Source organism: Aphelocoma coerulescens, chromosome 8, assembly GCF_041296385.1.
Source record: "Aphelocoma coerulescens isolate FSJ_1873_10779 chromosome 8, UR_Acoe_1.0, whole genome shotgun sequence".
Taxonomy (NCBI): domain Eukaryota; kingdom Metazoa; phylum Chordata; class Aves; order Passeriformes; family Corvidae; genus Aphelocoma; species Aphelocoma coerulescens.
The window spans coordinates 5,083,025-5,109,200 of NC_091022.1; the positions used below are offsets into that span (position 1 = coordinate 5,083,025).

General features: G+C 41.2%; 1 protein-coding gene across 1 annotated transcript; it reads left to right on the top strand.

Moving 5' to 3' along the window:
- The first annotated feature begins 279 nt into the window (after window positions 1-279).
- Window positions 280-25,996, top strand: EDEM3 (ER degradation enhancing alpha-mannosidase like protein 3). The gene is made up of 20 exons (XM_069022446.1): window positions 280-554; window positions 2,386-2,431; window positions 5,557-5,657; window positions 7,963-8,002; window positions 8,460-8,572; window positions 9,205-9,358; window positions 9,849-9,983; window positions 10,374-10,479; window positions 11,020-11,117; window positions 12,418-12,543; window positions 13,261-13,344; window positions 14,487-14,570; window positions 14,753-14,877; window positions 15,395-15,560; window positions 17,770-17,924; window positions 18,707-18,860; window positions 19,345-19,539; window positions 20,275-20,440; window positions 20,829-21,014; window positions 22,494-25,996. Exons 1-20 carry the CDS (start codon window positions 394-396, stop codon window positions 22,901-22,903), a joined length of 2,805 nt encoding a protein of 934 aa, XP_068878547.1. The 5' UTR covers window positions 280-393; the 3' UTR covers window positions 22,904-25,996.
- Window positions 25,997-26,176: the final 180 nt, after the last annotated feature.

Below are 26,176 nucleotides of genomic sequence, written 5' to 3' on the forward strand. Positions count from 1 at the left end.
TTCCATGATTTCCGCGCACGCTCCGCGCTTGGGGCTCGCTTGGGGCTCGCTCGGAGCCGCTCCGGGCAGCGCCTGAGGGAGCGGGAGGGGCGGGGCGGGGCGGGGCGCGGGGCACGCCGGGAGCTGTGGTTCCCCCCTCCCTTTGGCCACGTCGACCCTCTCGTTACGCGTTCCCTGCCGGCGCACGTGACCCACGCGCCGCGCTCCCCCATTGGCCCGGTGGCGCGCGCCGGGGGGGTGGTGCCGGAAGCGGCGGCGGCGGCGCGGGGCCGTTTCCTTGGCTACGCCCCCGCGGGCGCGCGCGGAGGGGCCGGGTCGGGCCCTTCCTGCGCCGGGAGCCGCGGGAGCGGCCATGGGCCCGCAGCGGGACTAGCGGGCACCCGGCCGGCCGTCATGGCCCTCAGCGGAGCTCCGGGCTGCCGCGCCGGGGAGCGGGGGCCCCGCTGGAGGAGGCCCTGGAAGCTCCTGGCCCTTGGCCTGCTCTCCGCCTCCTCCGTACTGGCGGCCGCCCCGGGAGCCGGGGCCATGAGCAGGGAGGAGAAGCGCCGGCTGGGGTGAGCGCAGGGACGGCAGGAGGGAGGGAGGGAAGGAAGGACGGCGGGCCGGTCCCCGCCGTGCTGGGCAGGGGGTGTGCGCTCCCCCCGGGGTTGGGGTGGGCTGGGCTGGGCTGCTGCGGGCGCAGAGCCTCGGAACCGCGTCCCCTGTGCGCCCCTCTCCCCCCGAACACTCCAGGGGACGCGTGGCATCGGTGCCCAGCCGCGTTGGAGCTGCGTGTGCCGGACCGCGGCGGGTGTTTCGGGCCAGGTCACCCGGCTGCTGGGGACACGCGGCCCCTTCTGCGGTGTGGGGTCAAGCCATGTGCTGTGGGAACTTGTAACTCGCCAGTGCTTGGGAGCTCGTCTTGGAGGTTTCAGCCAGGGCTTGCGTCGAGCTAGGGGTAAAGGTGATTAAACGTAACTCTAAATCCATACTTGGTTTAATTATGGCCGTGCCTCTGTTGAGAGTGCGGGAGTCATAAAAAAGGTAAATGTTTACGTGTGTTCCGCCTAGTTCCTGTATGTAACCTAAACTGCTTCGGTCCCCCGTGCATGTAAGAGGCTGATTCTTTTATTGTAGTTTTTAGTTGAAGGGTAAATATTACAACGTAGGTGGAAATACATTTTCCTGTGTGGAGTGGGATTTTTTTAAACAAATTGGCAGTCAAGCATATTTTGTCTTAGTATGTTACTGGGGCAGTTTCATCGTCCTCTTCCAATCCACTGGTCAGTTGTACAGAATAATAATGCAAAAAGTCTGCTGGAGAAACAGTCTGGATACTCTGATAGTTGTTAATCACAGAGTTGTTAAGGTTGGAAAAGGCCTCCAAGATCACCAAGTCCAGCTGTCGGGTATAAGTTGATATTTAACTCCAGTGTTTACAGTTACTGGGGTTTTCCATCTTGGGTTCTCAGGGTAATTTGTGTGTGTAATCTTTTATATGTTTTCTTCATGAGGCTACGCAAGGAGTTGAAATTTCATTCCCCAATTGGTTTTAACATTTTTGCATTAATAACTTGCACTTAAAATATCATCTGATGCTCCAGGCATGTGCAGGCCATGTCCTGCCATGGTTTGTGTTTGGGGGCACTGAGCTGGCTCACTTCTGAATAATGTGATCTCTGTACTTAATGACAGGATCATGTCAGTCACAGAAAATGCCTATAAATATAAGTTTAAAGCAATTTTCTGTTTTCTGCATCACCCAGCAGCTTTGTGTGCTTATCTGGAATTTTACCTGCTGCAACCTGAGAGGCACCTGGGAAAAGCACCATCCTCTGCTCTTTTGATGCCTTAATGTACTTGATGAGTTAAAACTACTTCTTAAATTTCCAAGTCATTGAACTAAATTGGATATTTACAATATAATTGTGGTGTTCTTGGCTCTTTTATGTTTGGTCTTATCAGCAGAGATTGTGAATTACGTTGATGGTAGAAATTAGCATCCTTTTTTGCTTGCAGGGCTCCCTCATGAAACAGTTAGGAATGATCAGAAGTAGTGCTGTGTCATAAAAAAGCAATGTGTTTTTTGGGAAGTTTTTGTATCTAGAAGCATTTGTGTCCTTCCAAACATATGAAATAAATGTAAGGGTTTTCTTTAGTATTTTCTTGCCAAGAGATCCCCAAATAATTTCATGTTAGGTGAAGAAAGAGTCTTTCCTTTTTGGCGTGGACCAGAGTAGCTGAATCAAGAAAAATTATTATTCTATATTTCATTTACTTGAGTAGAATATGTTAGTAGAGGACCTGTGCCTGATACTCAGATATTAAAGTGTGATGCATGTAAGATGGTGTGTTAAAGACTGTTGGGAGACAGACCACTAATGCTTTTTCTTTTTTCTTTTTTAGAAATCAAGTGCTTGAAATGTTTGATCATGCATATAGCAATTATATGGTAAGTCAAATACTTGTTTGATGTTTTTCAGAGGAGTTGTTGCTGACCTGGGGAAGAAAGCAACCACAGTACATGACATTCTATAGAAATATCCGGGAAGGGGGGGTGAAAACAGAGCTAAAATAAGTAACAGCACCTGTAAAGCCTTTAAAAAGACCATAACAAATACTACTTTCAGGAGGGTTGTGATGGCTTTTAGAGTGGTAACTAAGAATTGCTTGTGGTAACTCTCCTAATCTGTGCCTGATCTTTCCCAAATCAGTTTATCTCATGTCAGGCTATGAGCAGTAAAGTATTTGCTTTGAAATTCTAGGAAAAGGAAGCTCTAGAAGAGCTGTCTGTAGGCATGAGATTCTGGAGAACACAAATAGATCTTATTTATTTTGTAGGTAGAAATTACATCTAATATTTCTTCAGTAGTAAGCCATGTCAGATGCAGTTTGGGGGCTCTTCTACAAACTGTTTGTAGAAGAGAAAGGGGATCTGGTGCCATATCCAGGCATTCCAGTCTGTGCCCAGGATGTGACTGTCATATGACCAAAGGCCACACTGGCTGTGGTTTCTTTTGCTCTGACTTGTGATTCCTGTGCAGATGTCCTTCAGTTCTGGATCTCTGAGCCATTCTACCCACCCTGGGATGGCTCAGTTTAGAAAAGCTTAAGAATAAATAAGTTACTTGGAGTGGACTTCCTCAAGTAATAATTTCTTTGAATATTCTGTAATATACTTCTGAGGAGAAACTGTAGATGTGGCCTAGATAAATATAAAATATTAATTCTTACTGGCTTTATATGGACATTCTTGCACATTCTTTGTGGCTGTTGCAGAAACCCCTCTCAAGTTGCATCAGTTCCTGCAGCACAAACTGCTGTCTCCTGGCAGCATCTTGCCACGTGTCCCACGTTCTGTGTTATAGTATAAACTTAATTATGTAATTCAAGCTTAAAATCTCAGTAGTTACAACTTTATACAGCATGAGAGAGGTACAGAACTGTAGAGTGGACAGAAAACCAGGCAAGAGGATTTTCAAAGGGGTGTAGTTTCTCCAGACCTTTTGACTTAAGCTCTGTACTTTTGAAACCTTTAGCAGTTAAACATCAGGCTTTTTGGTAGTAATTTTTGTAATCTGGTTCCATGAAAAACACTTGGCTTGGGTTTCCCCAAAGGAAAACTTATGCATTTGGCAAAATTGAATAAAATATTACAAGGATCTGTGATGAACTGGCAACTGGTAGGGGTCTTGCCACATCTGAAGCAAGAAAATTCTGTTTGAAGAAGAGTAATAACTTCGGCTATCCTGGAAAGTTTGAAGCCAAAAGGATATTTATTTGCCACGTATGCTGGAGCGCTAAACAAACAGAGAAATGTGACTTGCTTGTTTAAAGTTGAAGAAAAGATTAGAGTATCAGACTTGATTCTGACAGCAGGAGAATGTAGTATTTTTGCAGGTGTTTTTGAAACAGCCAGCTGAAAAGTTTTGATTTTCTGTTTCTATTAATACATATTTTAGACATCCGTATTTAGAAGACTGAAAATTTGTGTTTGATTGCAAGGGAAACTCCCTTGTCTTTTTTTTTTTTTTTGTCTTTTTTTAGTTGTTAACAGCAGCTTTGAGAAAAAGCTGCTGGTTTTTTTCAGTCCTTCAACAATATTTGTAATAATGGGGATATTTTTTCTTCTTGGCTGTCAGAACATGTGAGAATGTCAGTCAGTTGAGGCCAATGACAAGTTGGGAAATAACTCAATCCAGTAGCTGCTTATTCTCTGCTGCAGGCAGAGAATAAGTGAACTTTTATTTTTCAAAATGTTTGTAGTTCTTTATTTGTAAAACTAAAAGTTTATTTTTCCATATTATTTATCACTTCTCTTATCCAAAATTTAAGCCAGAGATCTCAGTTTTGACATTGCTTTTGTTGTGTACTTCTTTAATCTGTTTTCTGAATACTTTGCAGAGATACTCAGAAACATCTGAGCTGTATTAAAATGATCTAGATTGTGTCTTTTGTAGTTAAACTTGAGGAGAACAAAGAGTTGAGCAAAGACCAAAACACTCAGGAGGGTGGTATATGGGGAAACAAACCATCAGTTTCAAAAGAAGTTGCTGTAAGAGCTGGTTATTTATAGAGGAGTGCTCTTTTTTTCCTTTTTATTTCATGTTTGAATATAGATTATTTCTGTACCGTATATTTGGAAAGATTTTGAATGTGTTTACTTGCAGTTTCAGTGCAGCAATTGAAGTTTTTTATCCCGCCCCATGTTAGTTCTCCACTAAAAGTTAAACTGGAGACGTCAGTACTTGATTTCAGCCAGTTTCCTGCTGAAATCAAGAGAAAAGCTCCATCCCAAACCACTTGTGTTGAGCTTCTAAAGGAGGCAATTTCATGTTGGTTGGACTTAGATATATTTAAGATTCATCGCTACTGATGTCAGTGTTATATTTGTCATATTAGTGTCAGTTATGTTTGTAAAAGGCTCAGTCTTGTTAAGGTTTTTTTGGTGAATGTTGTCTTTTATGCCTTATGTAGTAATCCACCAATTTTTTGTTTGAACTCCTGAGTTCTCTTACCTGTTCCTGACTGTCACCCCCAGCCAGCTGAGTTCATTGTGCAGTCCGTGAAGGACCAGCCATCAAGGTGATGGAGAGCCTGGAGCATCTTTCCTGTAAGGAAAGGCTGAGGGAGCTGGGGCTGTTCAGCCTGGAGAAGGGAAAGCTCCAGGGAATGTGACAAGGGAGGCTGTCAAGAAGACAGAGCCAGGCTCTTCTCAGTGGTGCTCAGAGGAAATGGGCACAAACAATGGGAGGTTCCCTCTGAACACAAGGAAACACTTTTTCACTGTGGAGTTGACCAGGTTCTGGCACAGGGTGCCCAGAGAGGCCGTGGAGTCTCCCTCCTTGAAAATGCTCTGGAGTTGTCTGGACGTGGTACTGGGCAGCTGGGTCTGAGTGGCCCTGCTCAAGCAGAGGGCTGGGACAAGATGAACTCTAGAGGTCCCTTCCCACCTGCAGGGTTCTGTGATGTCCATACAGTTTTTCTGAAGAACAGCATGATGAGGATTCCTTTCACAGGCTCCCAAGAGTGGCTGTGTGAGCACTGTAACTGATTCCCCTGTTTTGTTCCCAACAGGAGCATGCGTATCCAGCTGATGAACTCATGCCTTTAACTTGTCGTGGACGAGTGCGGGGTCAGGAGCCAAGTCGAGGGGATGTGGATGATGCCTTGGGAAAGTTAGTGTCTGAAATGGTCACTGTAAACATCTAGGAGTAGAAGTACAATTGGCAGCCCATAAAACTTGTTTGTTCAGTTGATATGGCCAGAAACTTACACTTGTAAGAAGTATTCTTATTATTGTGAAGTTAACTGATGTGAAATTGTACCTTAATCAGAAGAAAAGAATTGACCAGTGGATGAGATCCAAAGATAATTCTTTTAACCATTCTCCAAGTATTTTCCATAGGAAAACCTTCCAGATGTGGGCTGACATTTTTGGTATTAGTAGTAGAGGTTTTAAGGGTTCATGATCAGCTAACAGAGCAATAAACTCTCATCTGTGATGCTGGTCTAATAAGTAGAAAGTTTTCTGAAAACAGGCCAATCTAATGATTATCATGTGTATGATAGCCTGAGGCCTTTGCAGAAGTATAAAACATTATTTCAGACATGTTTTCTATTCTTTCTTTTAAGGGACCTAATAGTACAAAATACTAATCCTTTGGCTAGCAAAATGTAGATTTAAGGACTGTTTTTTTCCATATTAAATGGAATAATCAAAGGCAAAGTTGACTTACTCTAAATTAATTTGTAATTGATTCCTTTGAATATGTGCAGTTTATAGAGCAAATTCTTTAATTGCAAATAGCTGATTTTTTTTTTAATATCACTGATTAATGTCTCTAAGCACAATAGTGGTAATCAAAGCTGAAATCCTTCTCTTGAATACTGCTTATAATTGTCTCTAGGATAATGAGCATGTTATTTTGGTTATGTTTTGTTATGTACAAATGTTCCTTAGTCTAGAGATTTCCATATAATCTTGCTGCCTTGGAGGTATCTAAAGATACAGCAGATGAAAAGTGTCAAGAAAATGTATTTTGAATCCTGGTCATGCATTCTTTTTAACGACCTTTTTTAAACATACTAGCATTTGAGTAAAAATATCTTTCATCCCCTTCGATGTATTAAATTATTGTATATATTTATTGTTTTTCTGTATACGTGCTTTATTTTGTACTTTATAATTAGTTACATTATTATGTAGCAGATTTCTTATCTAATCCTTTTTCGTGCTAGCTGCCTCATCAGTTGTGTTCTCTGCCAGCCTTTGCAGTCCCAAAAGGACAGGGTGAGGCAGCTGGGTCAGTTCTGTTTCCCTGGAGAACTCAGGAGCCTTCCATATAGCTGTGAAATGCATCATTTCCCTCCTTTTGTATGGAAAAAGTTGTGGATTTGTTAGGCAGTTGTGCATAGTCATTAGCTAATCTCTGTCCCTTGTAAACACTCGCAGAATGCCATTATGTCATTACAGATTTAAGAGAATTGTAATATAGGAAGACTTATTAGAATTTTGATTGTTACGTGTTGCCTGCAAGCTCTCAGACATCGGGCACTTGTTGAAATCCTTGGTGCTTGCTCCTCAGTAGGCAATTTTAACTGTTCCAAAGTGTTCAGTTTTATCGCCATCATGTTCTGTAAATTCTGTTCTGTGTTGTGGATGTTTCTTAGCATAGGAGCAGTTGTTGGAATCAGACACATTTAAGGTACAATTATAGATATAATTCCTGGGATGGGGAAGGTACCCTCAGCTTGGGATGCACTAGAACAGCCCTGGAGAAAACCTCTGATCCTCACTGGGATGTTCCTGTTTCAGACAGTGTGGAGCTGACTTGATGCTCTCTTTTCACAGAATAATCACAGAATCCCAACCTGGTTTGGGTTAGAAGGGACCCTAAAGCCCATCTTGTGCCACCCCCTGCCATGGGCAGGGACACCTTCCACTAGTCCAGGTTGCTCCAAGCCCTGTCCAACCTGGCCTTGGACACTGTTAAAATAGTTCTTTATTTTAGAGTAAATAAAGTAGTTCTTTATTTTAAGCCTACCACTTGCTGGTGTTGGAACATTTTCTGGTAGGAGAAATTTAGCTTGGAATGGCTTTTAATTCCAACATTTTTCCCTTCTTTTGAAAAAAAAAAAAAGTAAAACAGAGGTTGGAAAAAGACTTAAACTTTTTAGCTGGGTTTCTTAATAGATTGGATTGGAGACACAGAATAAAAATGAAATTTGCTTACCAGAAGTTAGAAGGCTTTGCAGTAAATAAATGTATCTGTGACCATAGCTTCTTCGTCAGCTCCTATTCTGGTCACTAGCAAAGGGAAGAAACTTAGAAGGAGGTTTTCATATTACACATGTTAAATTTTTTGCAGCTGGTGGTCTGTGAGAATTTAGTTTCTTCCATGGTATCAGTTACTACTAAAAATCACTTAATTTCTACACATACAGATCTGTAGTAAATCTGTTTTAAATTTTCTTTCATAGGTTTTCACTGACCTTAATTGATACCTTGGACACTCTTGTGGTAAGTTTAAGCTGTTGATAAGCTTTGATAAAACAAAGAGATTGTCTTCTGATGCTGAGACTTATTTTTAGATTTCTTTTTCATGATCATTGATCTCTGGCTCTGTTTGAAGTGACTGTTGGTCGTGGGAACTTTGAAGTGCTGTGAGGGTGGAGTTTGGAGTTGGTTGTAATAAGAAAACTACAGCATTTCCTTCACATTTCATTGATACTTCTTAATATTGCCTTTTTTGGCTCTAATTTAACACAAAGAGTGTTGTTGTTTTCCCTTACAGTCTAAAGCAAGAGGCTCAGTCAGTGGTGGGCACCTCTTAATAACCACTGATGTATTTCTGGTTTTAATTGTATGTACGTATTTTGTGGGTGACTGTGTGTGCACTGAAATACCCTGTATACAAATACACTGTGACTGCATTAGTGATACTGGAACTGAACACCTGCTCACTGTTGTATTCCAGGTGTTAAATAAAACCAAAGAGTTTGAAGAGGCTGTAAAAAAAGTAATAAAGGATGTTAATTTAGATAATGACATAGTTGTGTCTGTCTTTGAAACCAACATAAGAGTCCTTGGGTGAGTAAACTTTGTTTTCAAAACTCTTAAAAATGTGGATTTTAGTCAGTGTCTTTAAGACACCTTTCTGTGCTGTTCCACCTATTTGAAACAGTTGTGCCTTCGTCAGTTCACCTGAGAGCAGTTTTAAAATGCAAGGCAGGACTTGCTGCAGTGGTACTGGATCAAGCTGCCCCCCATCTCACTGCTGCAGGCACAGCTTTGCTGATTAAGAGCCCCATATGCATGCTGAGGGAGCAGTGGGTTTGCTTGACAGAGACAGGCTTGGAAATGGCTCTGTTCAATACTTGATTTACCAGATTTTGATACTTGAGGTCATAGATTATTTCAGCTTGGAAAGGACCTCTGGGGCTCAACGCAGGATCAGAGCGTGTAATTTGAAGTTATTCTATGCCATTGTAGAGGTCTTCGTTGCTATTCCTGTCTAATCACTGTCTAATCAGTGATTCCAGTGATAAACAAGAAGAATTGCTTCCAAAATACTGGTAGCTAACCTTGATTATAATGGGGATTGCATCAGCAGTCTAAAAACTCGGGCCAGTTATGTACATGTCATCTAAATTGTAGAGAGTTGTCCTTGCTGTTCAGATGAACATACCTTTTGAGATGTGGATAATTTCTCTTGTGTTTAGAGGTCTCCTAGGTGGGCACTCAGTGGCAATTATGCTGAAAGAAAAAGGTGAATATATGCAGTGGTACAATGGTGAGCTCCTGCACATGGCAAAGGAACTGGGCTACAAGCTTTTACCTGCTTTTAACACCACTAGTGGTCTCCCTTATCCAAGAGTAAGTTCTGTTTCTGTAATGCAGGATTACAGCTGTAATCAAGACTTTTGTTGCTTTGATTTTATATCTGTTTCCAAAATCATGTCTATATTTATTTAGTGGACAGAAAATCAAAAGCTGATAAATTGCAGGTACTCTGAGGAGCCAGGAGTAGTGAGATATTTACAAAACTAAATTTCCAGGAGTACTTGTGATGTTCTGAGTTCCTTATTTGTTGCTAAAAAAAATTGCTAGAATTAGATTTTTAGAGTGTATTCTCTTATTCAAATGTCTAGTGAAGCAGGCAACAAGTCCTTGTTCGGGAGGGTTGAGATTCTGGGTATTTGTAGATACTTCTCTGTGCATGTTTAAGTTGGCAGAGCAAAACCAAAGGGATCTGTTTTTGCTTGTCTTTAGAAAGAGTGTAGATTATATACTTGCTGTACAATTACAGGAATGTAAATTCTTTCACCTAGGAAAAATAAAGATTATAGTCTCTGTTTTTCTCTAGGTTAACTTAAAATTTGGTGTAAGGCATCCAGAAGCACGAACAGGAACAGAAACGGATACCTGTACGGCTTGTGCTGGTACCTTGATCCTTGAGTTTGCAGCATTAAGCAGATTCACAGGAACATCTATATTTGAGGTTTGCTTTTTTTTGGCTTAGGTCTTCAGCATTCTGTTACATTTCTGTAATTTTAGAAAAATAATTCTGAGTTCATGAAATGGATGTTTTAGCTGCGCTGCACAAAAACATTTGCATTTGTTCGGATTTATAGTGTTTGTGGGCTTTCTTCTAAGGTTTGATTATTTTTTTTAAATCATTTTTTAAATCACAGGAAGTAATTTTGGTTGAAAGTAGTTAGAGTAATACAGAAGTAAACAAGATAAATGTTCTGAAGATTAGTAGTTCTGAAATCGTTAGACATGACACATCCTATTCCTTTCCTAGCATCTTAATTGAATTAGCCAAAAGAATGACAGAGTGTAGTGTCTGTGTTTCCCTAATTCCCTGTTGTTGTTGTTGTTGTTGCAGGAGTATGCCCGGAAGGCGCTGGATTTTATCTGGGAGAAGAGACAGCGCAGCAGCAACTTAGTGGGGGTCACCATTAACATCCACACTGGAGACTGGGTCCGCAAAGGTGGGGGGTCTGACCCACAGGCAGGGACCACGGGCACTCTGGGGCAGGGGAGATCTCACACATCCCCAGCACGCTTACCTGGACTGTTTAAAATATTAGTGGGATAGGCAGTGGAGAAACCTGCTGCCCCAAAGCCTGGCTCTGCTCTGAGAGGGCCGAGCCCTCTCTGGTAGAAAAACTGGTTTTATTCACGTCAAAGTGTTCCCTGATCCTCTTTAACACCGAGAGGGAAACACCTTGGGATGAATTTTCAGAGACTTTGTTATAAATACATAGGAAAAATATAAATAGGATGGGAGAAGTGGTGTCCTGTGAGAAAAGATTGAAATAAGTGTCTTCAGTGCATGTCTATCCATATTATTGTGTGCACTGGCATAGACACACAATGTTGTGTCTCTGCTTCAATCTGCGCCCTAATTCCAGTGAAAGGAGGCTTTTCCTTTCACTGGAAGAGCCTTTAAAATCAAAGTGGGAATATACGGTAAACACCCATATCACTACTTAAAGTAAACCCACCTTTTTATTTTCTCCTGTTCCTAGATAGTGGAGTCGGAGCAGGAATAGATTCATACTATGAATATTTATTAAAAGCCTATGTCTTGCTGGGAGATGACAGTTTCCTGGAAAGATTTAACACGGTAAGTTAACACCTTGCTCAGGTTTGTGCCTTCTGCAGTATGAATTTCAGAGTAATTGTGTTGTCAGCTGTTAGCCTGAGAAGGGATCTTCAGCAGAATTTCTGTGACTTCTGCTGTGTTTAGTGCCAGCTCTTTTTACTGAGGGTTTTTGCTAATCTTGGGTGATTAGCTGCCACCTGAGCAGTTATTTTAACCCCATCCAGTAAAAATCAGAACCTTCTAGGCATTTCTCCAGGTTCCCAGTATGGGAGAAGCTGTATTTCCAGATCACCTGGGAGAGTGTAATACTGGGAATGTTTCTGTAAAAGAACTGTACAATAAAGGCCCTTCTGTAAGGGCCTCTTATTCCAAGCCATTGTACAATTTCATTCTGTCCTGGAGCAGCAAAAAAATCAAAATGTGGATCTTGCTTTGCACTGCAGATCCTCAGGCCCAGGATACATTTAAGCATACAAGCTGAAAACCATGCTTAGATTTTTTTTAAATTCATAAATTACTGAGCAGCTTTGTCAGCATTATAATTCTTTCATAAAAGCATTATTTCTTTTGAAAATGGCAATATCTATTAAAAACATTTTAGATCATAATAGGATTTTATATCATATAGCATGATTTTTTATTAGAAGTGGAGTAATTCCATAGTTAAAGGCCTGTTGTAACACTTTAGGTGTAATGATGATTTTATGGTCCTAAAGGGCAGCCCCCAGTGTTACATTTTCCTTGAGTTAAGTGTTTCTTCTGTTAAGTGTTTCCTGTCAGTTTGGCTTGTGTGCTCAGGATTGCACCTTCTGAAAACAAAGTTTAGGATTGGAAGTCAGCAACGTGGCAAATGACCTAATGGGTTTTTTAAAGAAGAGCTTTAAAGTTCTTCTGAACCGTCTGGTCCAGCTGCTTTGTTTGGGTTTTTTAACCTCCTTTTCCTCCTGAGATCCATAGAATTCTGTTGTTCAGAGAAAGCAATTTCAGCTTTCTTTAGAGTGTGCTTTAAAATTCAGCTGAAACAAATGTGCCTTAACTGTGATAGTTCCTGGTTTATCACATGTCTGCTGGATATACTTTTGTGTATGTATATTCCTTGGAAATGTGGTAAGTTTTGCAAGTGTAATACTGTGGAGCTTTTCAGTATTTACTACACTTAATTTTAGTTTGCAAACTAGAGATAGTGGCACTGCCAAATGTAGCAATGATTGGGAGTGTAGTACTGGCTTTTCTATTCAAATACAATGCCAGTCTGGTGATCCATCTCTCTTTTGGGGAATAAATTGATATACAAACTCCTGCTTTTCCTGATGTTTGGCAGCACTATGATGCCATAATGAGATACATCAGCCAGCCACCTCTTCTCCTTGATGTTCACATTCATAAACCAATGCTAAATGCTCGGACCTGGATGGATTCTCTGCTTGCTTTCTTCCCTGGGTTGCAGGTAAGGTGTAAAACCCATGTACAGATGGTTTTAATAACAAGGAAATGATTAACTGGGTTGGATATATGATTTTTCAAGTCAAGCTTAGTAATTTGATTTTCAGAAATACTGAGGGAACATCCCTGGAAGCGTCCAAGGCCAGGTTGGATGGGGCTTGGAGCAGCCTGGACTAGCGGAAGGTGTCCCTGCCCTTGGTAGGGGGTAGCACTGGATGGGCTTTAAGGTCCCTTCGAACCTAAACCATTCTGGGATTCTGTGTTCTCTGTACCTACTTTTCCACTCATTTCAATGCTATGATGCAAGTTAATGTGCTTTTCTGGCTGTGTTGAGTATCAGGAAAGGTATGTCCATGTAATTTGCTTCCTTCACTCCTAGTCATGAAAATACTCCAGTTAACCTGCCTTTTTACTAGTCTAGTGACAAATTTCCTAGTTTGTGTGTTGTTGACATCTTTAAGACAAACTAAATCACATTTTCACCCCAGTTCTCTTAAATGTCAGAGGTCCTTGTTCTACACAGGCAATAATTTTAATGAGTTCACTGTTTTTGCTTAAAAATATCTTAAGGAGTATCTGTGACTTACACTGATAGGGAGTAATAATTACAGTATGTAGTGACTGCTCTGTAGCTTTACATGAACACACTGTGAGTGATTTTAACTTTGAGTATTATTCCTATGCTTGGTGAATTAGTGTTAATTTTATTTTTTAATTTTAGGTGTTGAAGGGTGATATTAGACCTGCTATCGAAACACATGAGATGCTGTATCAGGTTATAAAAAAGCATAACTTTCTTCCAGAGGTAAGGTAGTACATTATTGATTGTGTAAACTGATTCTTACCTCAATTTGAGCAGTCTCAGATGCCCATTTGAAAAACCAGTAGGTATATGTGTTATTAAAATCAAAGGCTCATTTCCACAGCATTCTTACATGATTTGTAGTTCTGCATGTCTGACAGCTGTGTTTGGGATATGAAATATTTTTCCTTCAGTTATGCTGTTATTAACAGCGGGAAGCTGCTGCTATTAACAATTGCTTTAGACTTCGTATTTCAGTCTTTCAGAACTGACCTCAACTCATTTCAGTGTGCAATAGTAATAGTAGCTGCTTGGTAACATAATAGTGTTAGTGCTAAAGATCACAGTCATCCTTATTAACCCAGGGAAGGAACCTAAAGGCTGAATTGACTGAGAGAATGTTCTGAGATTTTGTATCATGTCCTTGAAAGTCAGCACACAAACTTACTGCAGATGCTGCAAGTCTTTGAGCAAGTCCATTGTGCACAGAAAAGCTTGTTTACCTGCTGAAGTGTGTGTCTTTAATCTGTGATGACCCAGATTATATTTGAAAGCTTCTGACTCCAGGTTTAATTTTGACTTTTCTGTGGTGTAAGCTTATTTCTGTTAAAGAACATTTTAATTAACATCACATTCATCTATTGTGGTTACTGAGAGCAAAGAATGCTAAGCACTGGAATGATTTTTTTTTTGAGTCCTTTTAAAATGGTGTGATTTGTCTCTTTATGGGTTTTTTAGTTGGTTTTTTTTGTGTTTTGTATTTATGAAGGAAACTTTAAAAGGTCAGGTAGTTGTATTTAAGCCAACAGACCATCCCTTAAGCAAAGACTTAAATCTTTGTATGAAATACTAGTGAATATATGACAGCAGTGGCTTTTCCCAGTGCACGGTAACAGTGAATAGATAGACTAGGAAATTTTTAGATATCTGACTTCTAGCCTGTGGTATTAATTTAGAAACAGCTGCTTAACCATCTGTCTGTGCAGTGACACTTGATTGCACTGGAGGTGTCAGGTGGTAGGTATGTTTGCAAAAATGGTATTTATCAAAGCTAGGCTGGTTATATAGTTAACACAGAATTCAAATAAACCTGTGTTTGGGTTGCATTCCTGCATTTATTTTTGTTTGTTCTCTTTCATCCTCAGGCATTCACAACAGACTTCAGAGTTCACTGGGCTCAGCATCCTCTGAGGCCTGAATTTGCTGAAAGCACCTACTTTTTGTATAAGGTACAGTCACATTCATTCCTCTGACCTTTGAGCACTTTTTCTAGCACCTAGAATTTTGTTGCTGTTTTATTTCAATATAGAATTGAGTAGCATCTCTCCAGCTTAACTTATCCAGTGGAGCCTAGTTTAGGATATAAACAAGATGTAATGGTTATCAAAAATGGTTTGGTTTTCTTTCATAGGCTACAGGAGACCCTTACTACCTAGAAGTAGGAAAAACCCTCATTGAAAACTTGAACAAGTATGCCAGAGTTCCCTGTGGGTTTGCTGCAATGAAGGATGTTCGTACAGGAAGTCATGAAGACAGGTAAAGTTTGCAAAATGTTTTTTTTTAATATAAAAATATAGAAAAAATCAAATTGCCTTGTTTATGTAATTTAATTAATTGATATTTGAGGAGCTGTCTGTCTTCAGTCTGATAACCAAATCTTAAATTACCTGTTTGTATTGAACTGTAAATGCATTGAAACAGTCTATAAACTGTTTCAGTAGTGTTACAGTGTGCTCCATAAGAATATTTTTAGTTTAATAACTGTTCATTTGTCTCAGAGCAATAGATTAATTACTTTCAAACAAAATATACTTCAAATCTGTAAGTTTGTCAGGAGGTTTATCTGTGTTTTCTGTAATGCTGTTTTGTACTGAATGTGCTGAATCATTTCCCTCCAAACACAGCTTCTTCCAGGTGGAAGGAATGCTAATGGAATTATGTCCAGCAGTAATAGTCATGAAGTCTTCAGAGATGGAGCCATAGGAATATTTATTTTACTGATATTCTAGAAATAAGGAGATCTCTGTAAAGCACATCCCCTTTTTCTCCACAGGATGGACTCATTCTTCCTGGCTGAGATGTTTAAATATCTGTACCTGCTGTTTGCTGATAAGGAGGACATGATTTTCGACATTGAAGATTATATCTTCACTACAGAAGCTCATCTATTGCCACTCTGGCTCTCCACTACAAATCAAACCATCTCTAAAAAAAATACAGTATGTAACAGCTCCAGTCTAAATCAGTTTCTGTGGTACACTTCCTTTTTTTGAGGGGAAATGGAAATAAAATCAGGAAAGATAATAGTTTGAGGAAGCACACCAGTTTGAACATGTTGTCTAATAGGCACTGTTTCATCATATTTACAGTGCCAGTCACAAGAGTAGGAATAATGACTGGATTCTGCACTGCTGAACCTTGAGAAAAAAGATATGAATTAATAGCAAGATTTAAAAAGAAAATCATTCCCCACATCTGTATAAATTGGAAGATAACACAGTAGGATATTTCTGTCCCCATCTTTATTTTTTATTATTTTTTCTAAAACCTAAGTTTTTCTTGTTAGTTTTAGCACATGAACAAATTTTGAGAGGTTTTTTGAGACAGCTGTGGAGTTAATTTGACAAGATAACAGCTGCAGACAGATTTGGGATGTTTAATCACTTTAGTCCATGCAGTAGGCACCTATTGTGTAAATGTGAGAACACTTAGGGGTTTATAAATTACTTAATCTTCCAAAATAACCTGGAGTAGTATAGCTGTGCCATGAAGCATCACAAATCCTCAGATTTTTTGATTTTGTGGTCAGTAAGGTGACATAATTTGTCTGTAAGGCAATAAGAAAAAGGAAGAAGAGAAAGAGAAAATTTTGTCTGAGACATCAAGGACACAAATTCCCGTATTTGTGCCTGTATTTTTAACATTTTCTAAGAGTTTTACAATAATGCCTGCATCAGAGGAAAAGGCTTGTATTGTGTGTCAAGCCACGTATCCTGGAAAAATCACCCTGTTTCATGGACTTTAGCATTAAGCAGTGACAAATTTTTAGTTATTTGATGTTAATATCAAACACTGGTTATGTTTTGAGTCGTGGGTTACGTATTAAATGTTCCTTCATGGTGGAGATCCCACACCCTCTCTGAAATGTTCTGTCCCTGAGATTTTATCTTTTTTCTTTGACTTTTGGAAACAGAAGCTGGTTTTCGAACTAAGTAAGAAGTTTTTTGAAGGGTCTGAAGGAGCATTTTATGTAATTTTTGTTCCCAATATAAGAATTTGATGGGCAGGGTTCCCACAGCTGGTGCTGTGTTAAGTGGTGGCCTAACTTGGGTTGTTCTCTTGAGAACTGCAAATGTTAATGAAAGGCCAGTAGGGAGGATGGAATAAGTTGCTCAAATGCAGTTTTTTAAGCTCTTTGAGTTGAAGCTGCAAATGGGCATAATCCAAGTGTTGAAGATGGTGTCAGGTGGCTGAAGGGCTGTGACGTCAGGTGCTCCTCTGTTATGGAATTTTATCTGAATGAATGGAATGTGTAAATGATTTTTAACATAAATACAGTGCTATTAAAACAAACTGTGAGAGAGATGCTTGGTACTATCAACCCAACATCCTGTTTGTATTTGCTCTCATAAACAGGAAAGGTCATGTCTTACTAACAGCCCTTTAGGTCTTGGGTTTTAGGGAGCCTTTTAATACTTGACTTTTCATTAGCCAGTATTGCAAACAGGAGGGGTGAGTCTTTTCAGGTAGATAAATACTACATTAATTTTTATGAGTTATAAAATGAGCTTGCTGGTTAGCTATAACCAGTTATTTGTTAAGCTGAGGACAGGCTAAATGTGGCTCCAAACCACCAGACATGTTCCACATGGTTTCACATGTTACAAACCAGCAATTTGTGCAGATGTTCACTCTGCCATCTTTCCTAAAAATAGAATTTGTTTGAATTACATAGAGATCCTTGCTCATCCAGACTTGCAAGTCTGTGAGGCTCCTGAGGAGGAGAATCTTTTGTTCACATGAAAAAATGTGACATTTTTAGTAAGAATGACCTAAAGCCTTCAGCTGGTCGCTTGCTGTAAAGCCAGTATCAGGTGAAACCAGAACTACTCCCTTTACTTGTCCAGCACATAAAATACAGGGCACTGGCTTTGTTGTGAGCAGGCTTGGGAAGTAGTCTGCCAGCAGAGGATTAGCTGTTTCTGCAAAAAAAAAAATCTAGAAACTGTATATAAATTTAGTAAATTACAAATTAGAATGGGTGTTGTATTTGTCTGTCCAAGGGCTTGAAGTGCACTTGCTTGCACCCTATTGCACTTGGCTGCTGCATGTCCCCAGTACACAGATTAATTAAGGTAGGCTTATCTGTTGATGTTCTCTATGTAAAAATAAAACCTGCATTTTTTTACTCTGTATCTGTCATTTTAGAGCACAGAGTACACAGAGCTGGATGACAGCAACTTTGACTGGACCTGTCCAAACACCCAGATCCTCTTCCCAAATGACCCCATGTTTGCCCAAAGCATTCGTGAGCCTCTGAAGAACGTGGTGGATAAGAGCTGTCCCCGGGGCATTTCCAGAGCGTAAGATGGATACTTCCTCTCTTTTTGTTAGCGCAGGACTGAGTGGAACAGGGTCTGGGTCTGCTCTGTGGGGAAGGAGAAACATGAGGTGTGCTGGAGCTGCCAGTCCTTTTGGGATGGATAGCCAAAGGGATGATTCCTGGTCACAGGAAAAATCACTTCGGTTTTCTCTGGCATCCTCAGCAAGACTTAGTTTGTTTCCAGCTGGAATTAGTAAGTCTTTCAAAGCAGAAGGAGCTGAATGTGCCATATACCTTGGCTGCAGCTCTCACTTGGAGTATCACAGGAAGTGTGTCTCTCTGATTTGTAAAATCAATTTATTTCTGCAGTCTCCTGAACAATTCTGAAAGTCTTCTTTGTAGTAAGGAAATTATGCTGCCACACATAACTGCACGTGTTTTGAGGAATTTGGGGCAGTGTTAAGGCTGAGGAAGTTTGTCCTCCTGATCGCCTCTTCTATACCTGTATTTCATGAATAAAACTGAATTGCAGCTGTATGGGGAAAACTGGGTTTGGTCAGTCTTGCAATAATGCAGACTATTTACAAATGAGAGAGAATGTGGCAGTTTTGTTATCGATACTGGGGGGAGGTTTTGCACTGTAAAATTATTGATAATAGAAACAACTTTAAAAAAAGATAATTGATTGAGAAGTTGCATTCCACTGAAGCATGCACTCAGTGTACCAAGAATTCCAGTCTTGTGATGGCAGGGATAACACTAGAGTTCTGTTTCAAGGACAGTCTGGTTTTTAAAGCTTTGATCTCTGATATCTTTTGGCAGAGAAGAGAGTTTGGGAAGTGGACCAAAACCACCGCTGAGAGCCAGAGATTTCATGGCCAGTAATCCTGAGCACTTGGAGATCCTGAAGAAGATGGGAGTCAGTTTGATCCATCTGAAAGATGGACGAGTACAATTAGTACAGCACGCAGTGCAAGTAAGACCTGGCAGGATTTTAGTTTTTAGAGCTCTCAGCAAAGTCCTCCTAGCAATGATATTTGACACCTGGAGCTTCAGGAGGGACAGCCACCCTGTGGAAGGAGGCACATGAGCTGGATATGTAGCTATATTTAGCAGGCTGATGCTTTTTAATATTTTGCATCAGCAACACTTTTAACTAATCTTTCACTAATTTAGGTAGAGGCTGCTTATGTTGAAGTGATGTAGCCAGCAGCATCTTGGCTGAAAACACTGCTTTCAGCATGAGATACTTTCATTTCTTTATGAGGTCTATATATTTGTATATTTTCAGTCTCCTCGGTGGTGCAGGTGCTAAACCTTTGTGAAATGATGAATGAGTGGAAGTGAGCATCCATCCTGTGTGTTAAAGGCTTTGTAGCAGTGGTCCAAGCAAATACAACTTCTTTTCCCCCAAGTTCCTCAAACATTTAAGATAAAATTGTTGATTCTTTTCTCTGCAGGCAGCAAGTTCCCTGGATGCTGAGGATGGCTTACGGTTCATGCAGGAAATGATTGAACTCTCCAGCCAGCAGCAGAAAGAGCAGCAGCTCCCTCCTCGTGCTGTCCAGATTGTTTCCCATCCCTTCTTTGGCAGGGTGGTCTTGACTGCTGGGCCAGCACAGTTTGGGATGGACTTATCCAAACACAAAGCAGGGGTATGTGAGATGTGGTGTGATCTGTTCCTTTCCCTGTTGCACAAGCCTCAGCTTTACAGTAGTGCTGCTGTTTGAGGGCATCCAGGTGATCGGTTAATTACAGTGCTTAAACTGACAGGCCCCAGTGGCAACAATGACAGCAGTGACAGTTGTGGGGATGAGTGGCTTATCTGTCTGTGCTCTGCTCCTGAGTCATCAGCCATGGTTTAGGGTTTAACACACATGCACAGCATGAGTTGGGAAGCAAGGATATCCAGTCTGTAGTGCACAGCTAAGGAGACAGTGATTTAGGGAAGTTTTCCTTCCGTGTCAGCCCGGAGCTACCAGAAGCTTTTTTAGAGTTAAGAGTAAGTTGTTCTTATGAAAGCTTTTCTAGAAGGCTCTGTGTAGATGGAAGAGGGCAGTACCACAGAGGCAGTGGTCCCTATGGGAAGCAGGAGGAAAATCCAAAGTTGCAACCCCAAAGAGGAGTTCCAGACTAGCAGTTCACAGGAGAAAAATTTCCAGAGACAACGCTTCCCAGGTGTAGACAAACCACACTGATTATGAGAATTAGGTTTTCACTCAGTCACTCTTTGCTTCTAGAGCTTCAGTTTCAGGGCACAGATTGTCTGCACTGACACAAGACAACACTAAATGCGTTAGAGTGACTGAAGGAACAAAAATACTTGGGAATCTTTCACAAGCATGACTGTAGTGCTCTAATTCTCTTTATTTTTGTTTTTTTCCAAACAGACAAGAGGATTCGTTGCAACCATTAAGCCATATAATGGATGCTCAGAGATCACTAATCCTGAGGCAGTGAAAGAGAAAATTGCTTTGATGCAAAGAGGCCAGTGCATGTTTGCTGAAAAGGCACGAAACATTCAGAAAGCTGGAGCAATAGGAGGCATTGTCATTGGTAAATACAATTCCAAGTTCTTAATTTGTGTAAATGTAACCTGATTTTACAGATTTGAAGATACAGGAAAGCTGACAAGCTTTAAGCTGAGAAGCACAGGAGTTGTGCTTTCAGAAGCTGAAGAGATGTTTGGGGTTTGTCTGGTTCGGTGCAGACACAGATTGGGATGGGTGATTGTCAGTGTTTTTGCAAATTAAAAGTTGCTACTTTAAGGATTGCGGGGTGCTGTCAGTACTAACTGCTGAGGAAAAATGAGGATACAAATGAAAAGTGTGGAGGAAAACACACCAAGTTGGGGTTTGCTCTGAAGTGACTGGGCAGGGGAGGCTGCTCTAAATGCAGGCGATCTAACGGGAAGTTTGCCCTTCCTCTGGTGTGCTCTGCCTAGATGACAATGAGGGCAGCAGCAGTGACACAGCCCCTCTCTTCCAAATGGCTGGGGATGGCAAGAACACAGATGACATCACCATTCCCATGCTCTTCCTCTTCAACAAGGAAGGGAACATCATCCTGGATGCCATCCGGGAGTATGAGGCTGTGGAGGTGCTTCTTTCTGATAAAGCAAAAGACAGAGGTAAGGTTAGAGGTGATTTATGTAAATCCAGCTCTCATCTGTGCTGTGGCACAATGGAAAATGGACAGGAATGATTTGCACTGCTGCCCAGAGGTGCCATGGTTTTCTGTTTGACACTGGAGTTAGTTTTTTATTAAGAAAGCCATTATCTGAGAGATAGCATTATCTACTCCCCCCACAAGGTGACATCCAGAAACTGTTCCTAAGTTAAATGTCACTTTGGCTAATGAGAAAATCCAGCCTTTAGGATTCCTTTTGAATCCTTTTTGTTATCAGCTGCTTTGAAGTAGCATCAGGAACAGTGTGTTTCCAGTGCCCTACATTGTGAACGCCTCTCCCTCACCAAGCTCCCCAGTGACATTCCTGGGACACACAAGGAGGCAGACAAGTGCTAGAACTATTTTGTCTGTCTAAGGAGAAGTGGTTATCATGAGAAATAAGGCTGCTGACCTCAGATGTTTTGTGGGTGTTCTTGTATAATGCAAGAAAATTGCAAGCTAATACATTCCCAGTTGAAATGCTTGAATGCGGCAGAAAATTCCAGATTTTCCTCTTGTAAGCTTCCCCTGTAGCACTGCTGTGTCCAAGCAGAATAGGTAAGAACAAGTATCTCTAGAAAATCAGCCTATTTACAAAGGGGATATGCCAAAATCTCATCTTGTTTCTTCCTACTTACAAATCCGTCCTGTTTATAACTGTGCTTAAGTGCTCTGACAAAATGCTAAATACAAGATAGCTCTGCCTTTGAGAGTTTGTAATCCATATCTGCTTCTTCCCCCTCCTCGTGCTTCCGTTTGGAATCCCAGCAACAATCTTTAAAGGTAAAATGATTCCAAACTACATTATTGATAGCAGTAAGTATCCCATGTCAACAGTGGCATGTGCAGTTAAATTCCCTAGAAATTCTGAAATATCAGTGTCCTGCTTATAGCCATAAACATCAAACCCAGAGAAATCTGCATGACTAAACTGGGCAGCTGTTGGGAGCTAAGCTGGGACGTGGGAGATGTGTGTTACTTGCTTTGAATGGGGAGGCTCTGGCTTTGGCTCTCTCAAATGCACAGTTCAGTAAACTTAGGGAACTCTGTCCAATTCTGACTTGCTCTGATGTGGGATCCTGGTGGATCTGGGAGTGCTTTAAAATCCAGCATTAAAGTTCAGTGCACGCAGTGGGTATTTGCTTAAGGCTGAAGAAGGGTAACTGACACTGACCCACAAGTCATTCCTGAAGTTTGAGGAACCAAAACGGGCCCCACTGCATTGTTTGCCCTCATTTAAAATGTGTTTAAAAGTCTTCCCTCCTATCCCTCTGTAAAATATATTGCTTAGTACCATTAAATTTTCGTATCACTGGTAAGTCTGCACTTCCTTGAAGAAATAAGGCCAAGGGAAGTGACCTTGATTTTGGAATACATAATAAAATGCTGGTTTCCTGTGGTTGTTTTAGTTTTTATTTTATTTTTTCCTTCCCTCTCAAAGACTTGGAAATGGAGAATATGGACCAGAAATCATCTGAAAATGATTCACACAAACCAAATTCCGAGGAAACTCCTTCAGAATCTCAGGATGCTGGAGCAGTCAGTGAGGAGCCCAATGGAGGAGGAGAGAGCTCTGCTGTTGGTGACCCTGATCCTTTGTCTCCTGCCAGCGCAGACAGTGCCAGTGTTTCCAGGGCAGATGAGGACCCCCACACCCCTGGACCTGCAGAGGCCAGTGCTCCGGAGCCAGCATGTACACCAGAGGACAGCCAGCCTCAGGAACAAAACACCCAGACAGAGTCCAGTTCCAAAGCTCACTGGGATAGTAAAGTCCAGCCTATGGAATCCATATTAGCAGACTGGAATGAAGATATAGAAGCATTTGAAATGATGGAAAAGGATGAGCTATGACTTGTAATAATAACTTATTTGTTAATAAACAAATGGAGACCTCTTTGGGTAGAAGTGAGGCCCTGATATCCGAGAAAACATATTCAGTATTGGGATGAGCAACCAGGTGTCACCTGGAAAACACCTTAGAATTCCAGCACGTGCTCTTTGTATGTTTTAATTTTTCTTGTTTAAAAATGGGAACGTGCAATCAAAGCATTTGTGTGGCCCTGTGGCTGGTGCTGTGCCCCAGGTAGGGACGAGCCTGACTCGTGCCTTCCAGGCTCCAGGGGGCTCCTGGGGCTCTGGGAAGCAGTTGAGCAGGGTGGGGTGATAGACCACGGAATGGTTCTTGGTGGGGCACCCACCCCTCCCCAGCTGAAAGCCTTCCTTACAGCAGCAGGGGAATTGTTTCCAGGTGTTTACACAGCTGGAAGCAGTCTGGTTTTGTCTGACATAACACAGTGCAGCTCATCATTCCTGGCACCCCTTACCACGAGGAACCACACGGGGACCTGGGAGTTACCCTCCTGCTCCGCCTCCAGCTGGAGGAATTGTACAAACCAAAGGCAAGCTGTGACAGGTCCTGTCAGGGAGGCTGGGCCAGCCGTGGGGCCACCAGGAAAAGGTGTGGGAATGTCCTGCTGGAGGCTGAGGGGAAGCAGACAAGGCAGGCGTTGCGTCCCAGGTGTTTCCCTTGGCCTCTCAGGTGGAAAAACTCCAATCTGCCCCAAGATATGAAAGTCTCTGAAAGGCCACGGCTCCATCAGCTGTAACAAAACCTCCTTTTTCTACAAGTTTGACTTCCAACAGCTTGACTCCATTGTTCTTTTTATATGCAACTTGTGTATGTGGTGTTTCAGGCAGGGAGGGCAGTGCCTGTTGGGTCGATTGAATGTTCAGAGTCCAGGAGTGTTATTCCAGGCTCTGGAGTTTGTTACAGGTGAGTCCTAATTTTTTATCTCCATTACATTTAAGTAAAAATGGGGAAGTTGAAACAACAGAGGCATTTTGACTGTGTCCAAAGAAACTGCCAAAAACTAATTAACTTGATTTATATAAACAGCTTTTAGTGAATTGTGGTTCATAAAATTGTTTTATATTAAAGACTAATTGAACACTGCCTATATGCTGCACCAGGCTAAAAATGAAGGTTTATATTCATCATTGCAATGGAGTAAATAAACAGGAAGCCCCACTCTGGACTGCACTTTTGATTTAGCTGATGAAATTACATGTGCTGAATATGCAACTGTTAATTAGCACAGCCATACTCTGTATTTTTACTCTGTACAGTGAGCAGAGCAATCCCAGGCAATGTTGGATCCATGTACTCGGCCACACTTGCTTTCAAAAGTCTCAGAATGCACAGGCACCTTTTGAGAGCATGGCAGTCCATCCAAATATCATCCCGAACTTTAAGTCACCAGGGTAGGAAGGAGTTTGGGAGGAATAGTGAATAAGTGTCCTTTGAAAGAAACTAGCTTTTAAATGGAGTTGTCATTCCTTTGCACAAATAATTGTCTGGAGGTTTGGACTTGAAGCAGCTGGGGGTTTTCATTTGGGAATGTTTTTATTTATGGGTTTTGTTACATGAGTTTCTTCATAGAAAGCATTTGACCGTGGGAGCCTTGTAAGTGTCCTTGGTTCCTTGGAGCCCTGGGAGCACCAGGACATGGCCAAGTGCAGGATCAAACCATCAGGTACAGATCAAACGTTTTCACTCAGAGAATTATGTTGATCTGTCAGTGCTCAGTGCCACAAAAGGAGCATCTTTGTTCCCATGCTCTTTGACATGGACATCATCTTCCTTCTTGGTAGCTCTTTTGGTGGAAATAGAGTTATTTTTATATCCTAGAGGCTTCTGGTCATTACTCTCTCAATATAGCAGCTAAGGGTTTTCTTTTTTTTACTTGCAGATTTAGGTGTGGACGTCAAATTTTATTAAAAGGTTAACTTTCTCTGCCATCACCAGCTCATTTTTAGTAACTGCTTTCTCTACACCTGTTAGTAGAGTAGCAGGCATTAATTACCTTTTCATGGATTTCCGGGGATCCCAGAACTCCATATGGATTTAGGGCAGCATTTTGGTGGTGGCCTACCTCAGATAACTGTTGCCTCCTTCCTTTTGGGGTGGTTTTTGTTTCATTTAGTTCTCCTTCACCTTTGAAACCATCACAAGAGCCATAGCTTTGTTTACAGAACTGAATCAGGCAAGGTTGACCTTTTGGGAAAGAGGATTAAATTGGGGGGACAGTTGTATTCAGGTTATTTTCACTCTATTTCCTTACGAGGACATAGGTTTTAGTTTAACCTGTTCATATCATTCTGAAAAGAATTCAGTTTTCTGTTACTGTCATCTTAAAAAACAGAAAGAATGTATTCATCAAAAAGAAAAACCCTTTTGGAAAGGGGAGAGTATGTTCTTCCCAAATGTTTGGAAGTCTGCTCCCTGCATATGGAGTAATGCTTGTAGATCATTAATCAGGAATCATCCTTTGTGTATAGCATTGTACATTTCTTTGTATGGTATTGAACACTGAAGAATTCAGGAATCACAGCTGCAACTAGCACTTATTCCATGCCATGTAATTCAGCCAATTAATTTCTCATTTGATCTTAGAGGAATCTTCTTAATTGTTTACATTTATTGTTTCTTAATGAAGTTTGAGAATGAGCCCAGCTCTGGTTCTCCTCCTCCTGCCAGTGTCCCTGAGTAGGCACCAATGAGTGTGTGTTGAAGGTGGAAAACAGGACATCTTATGCAACAGGCATCAGTCAGAACATAGAAAACAAACCATTCTGTGAATGAAAATTGTATGTTCAGATTTTATAAGATTTTTGGTTTGTTGCTTCTTTTTTTTTTTTTTTTTTTTTTAGCCAGACCAATTTACAGCCGTATATTTTCTTATGGAAGATGTCAAATACCAGGTGCTGTAACACTATTGTTGGGTTTTACTCGCTGGTGATAAGTGAACACAATATTTCTAGGGGCAACTATGTACTGTGATGTAAAAGTCTGGGCTAAAATGTACATAATCTGTGTACAGAATTGTGTACTTGATTATAACTGCTGATTGTAAAGATTTAATAAAATGTAAATATTCTGGTCAAGCTGTGCTGAACTGATGCTCATTTCTGCATTGCTGTTGGCTGTCATTTTCAGCAAGGCAGTCACCAATCCTTCATTGGCAGCTTTGGTGAGGGGATGGAGCAGATTCACGGCTGCCACCCTGGAGAAGCCTGGAATTTTTACCGGGAGATTGGCTGAACCCAGAGGTATTGTAATAACCA